At 49.3% G+C, this 1,917-nt stretch overlaps 1 protein-coding gene across 1 annotated transcript; it reads left to right on the top strand.

The window, feature by feature from the left end:
- Window positions 1-1,031: 1,031 nt before the first annotated feature.
- LOC147515227 (uncharacterized) lies at window positions 1,032-1,613 on the top strand. The gene has a single exon (XM_086592833.1). It carries the CDS (start codon window positions 1,032-1,034, stop codon window positions 1,611-1,613), a length of 582 nt encoding a protein of 193 aa, XP_086448959.1.
- The last annotated feature ends 304 nt before the right edge of the window (window positions 1,614-1,917 follow it).

Below are 1,917 nucleotides of genomic sequence, written 5' to 3'. Positions count from 1 at the left end.
TGGTAGAAGGCGACACGTATTGCTATACAAGGATGCCGTTCGGGTTGAAGAATGCTGGAGCCACGTTCCAAAGATTGGGGGAGAAGATGTTTGAGAGCAAGATTCGAAAAGGGATTGAGATATACATAGATGATATGGTGGAGAAAAGCATGTCGGAGGAGGAGCATTTGGAGGGCTTACGAGAGACATTCAGCATACTGCGGAAGTATAATTTGAAGTTGAATCCAGAGAAGTGCACTTTTGGAGTGACCACGGGCAAGTTTTTGGGCTACATCGTGACTCATCGAGGAATAGAGGCCAACCTTGAGCAGATAAGAGCCTTGATAGAAATGCCATACCCACAGAATGTAAAGGAGGTGCAGTGGCTGGCAGGAAGGGTGGCGTCATTGAATAGGTTCATTTCCAAATCATCTGACAAATGCAGGCCGCTATACTGACTGTTGAGGAGTACCCTGGATTTCTTATGGACCGCGGAGTGTGAAGAGGCATTTCAGGAGTTGAAGGGGTACTTGGGCAAGGCACCTTTATTATCCCGGCCAGAAGAGGGGGAGAAGTTGTACCTGTATTTGGGGGCCTCCGAGTACGCGGTAAGCTCGGTATTGGTCCGCCTCGTGGACAAGGTAGAGAAACCAGTGTATTTTCAAAGTAAAACATAACTGGACGCAGAGATGCGGTATAGCAGGATTGAGAGGTATGCCCTTAGCGCATATGAGATACAGTATCAAGTAAGAACCGCAGAAAAGGCACAAGCAGTGGCAAAATTTCTAACAGAGTTCCCTGCTAAGGATCCCAATTGGGGAGAAGAGATGGTTATGGAACCAGAGAGAGATGTGGAGCCCAACGTGCTGGACCCTTAGGATAAGAGAAATGGATGGAGGGTGTTTGCGGATGGGTCGGCCACTGATGAAAGCAGCGGCATAGCGGTGGTGTTGGTTACACTCGATAACCATAAACTAGAGCTAACTACAAAGTTGGGTTTCGCGGCGTCCAGCAATGAAGCGGAGTATGAGGCAGTGATAGCGGGATTGAGGATGGCCGAGGATCTGGGGGTCAAAGAACTGATAGTGTACTCAGATTTGAATCTCGTGGTTTGCCAAGTTAATGGTGGGTTCACAGCTCGATGTCCGAGAATGGCAAAGTATTTGAAGGTGGTGCGCGAGAGGTCTAGTAAGTTCGAGAAGATTCAGTTTGTTCACCTGGGTCGCGGAGAGAATAGGCACGCAGACGCGTTGGCATATGTGGCGGCCGCGATGCTGGGGTCAGAGGAAAGAACGATACGGGTAGGAAGACTGGATAAGCCTAGTACAGAAGAGGTGGTAGAGGTGTATCATATTACGAAGGAGGAAGAGTGTTGGATGGATCTCATTAGAGACTTCTTAGGGGGAAGGGAGGTGACAGACAATAAAGAAAAGAGAAGGTTGGAACAGACGTCCCAGAGGTACGTCCTAGTGGAAGGTGAATTGTACCGAAAAAACTTCAACGAGCCCTTGTTAAAGTGTCTAGGGCCACGATCGGCGGCAGAGGTGTTGGGAGAATTGCACGAAGGTGACTGTGGGAGCCATTCGGCGGGGAGGACCACCGTGCACCGGCTGTTGTCGCAGGGGTACTTCTAGCCCCATATGAAAAAGGATGCGATGGATTTTTCCAAGAAGTGCGACAAGTGTCAAAGGTTCTCGCAAAGGATATTCACACCCGTGGAACCCCTGCATAATGTGTCGAGCCCATGGCCATTTACCATGTGGGCTATGGATATTGTGGGACTGCTGCCCATGGCAAGCGGCAAGAGGAGATACATGCTGGCAGCCACAAACTACTTTACTAAATGGATTGAGGCCATCCCTTTGCAGCAAGTCAAGGAAGCGCAAGTGATTAAGTTTCTATGGGAGAACATCATATGTCGGTTTGGGCTGCCATATG

This window comes from Coptis chinensis, chromosome 2 (genome assembly GCF_015680905.1).
Source record: "Coptis chinensis isolate HL-2020 chromosome 2, ASM1568090v1, whole genome shotgun sequence".
Taxonomy (NCBI): Eukaryota; Viridiplantae; Streptophyta; class Magnoliopsida; order Ranunculales; family Ranunculaceae; genus Coptis; species Coptis chinensis.
Note: the sequence above shows the minus strand (reverse complement) of the source record. Positions and strands in the feature narration are given on the sequence as shown.

Coding starts and splice junctions, on each gene's coding strand:
- LOC147515227 (XM_086592833.1), top strand. CDS start 1,032: ATGGCCGAGGATCTGGGGGTCAAAGAACTGATAGTGTACTCAGATTTG.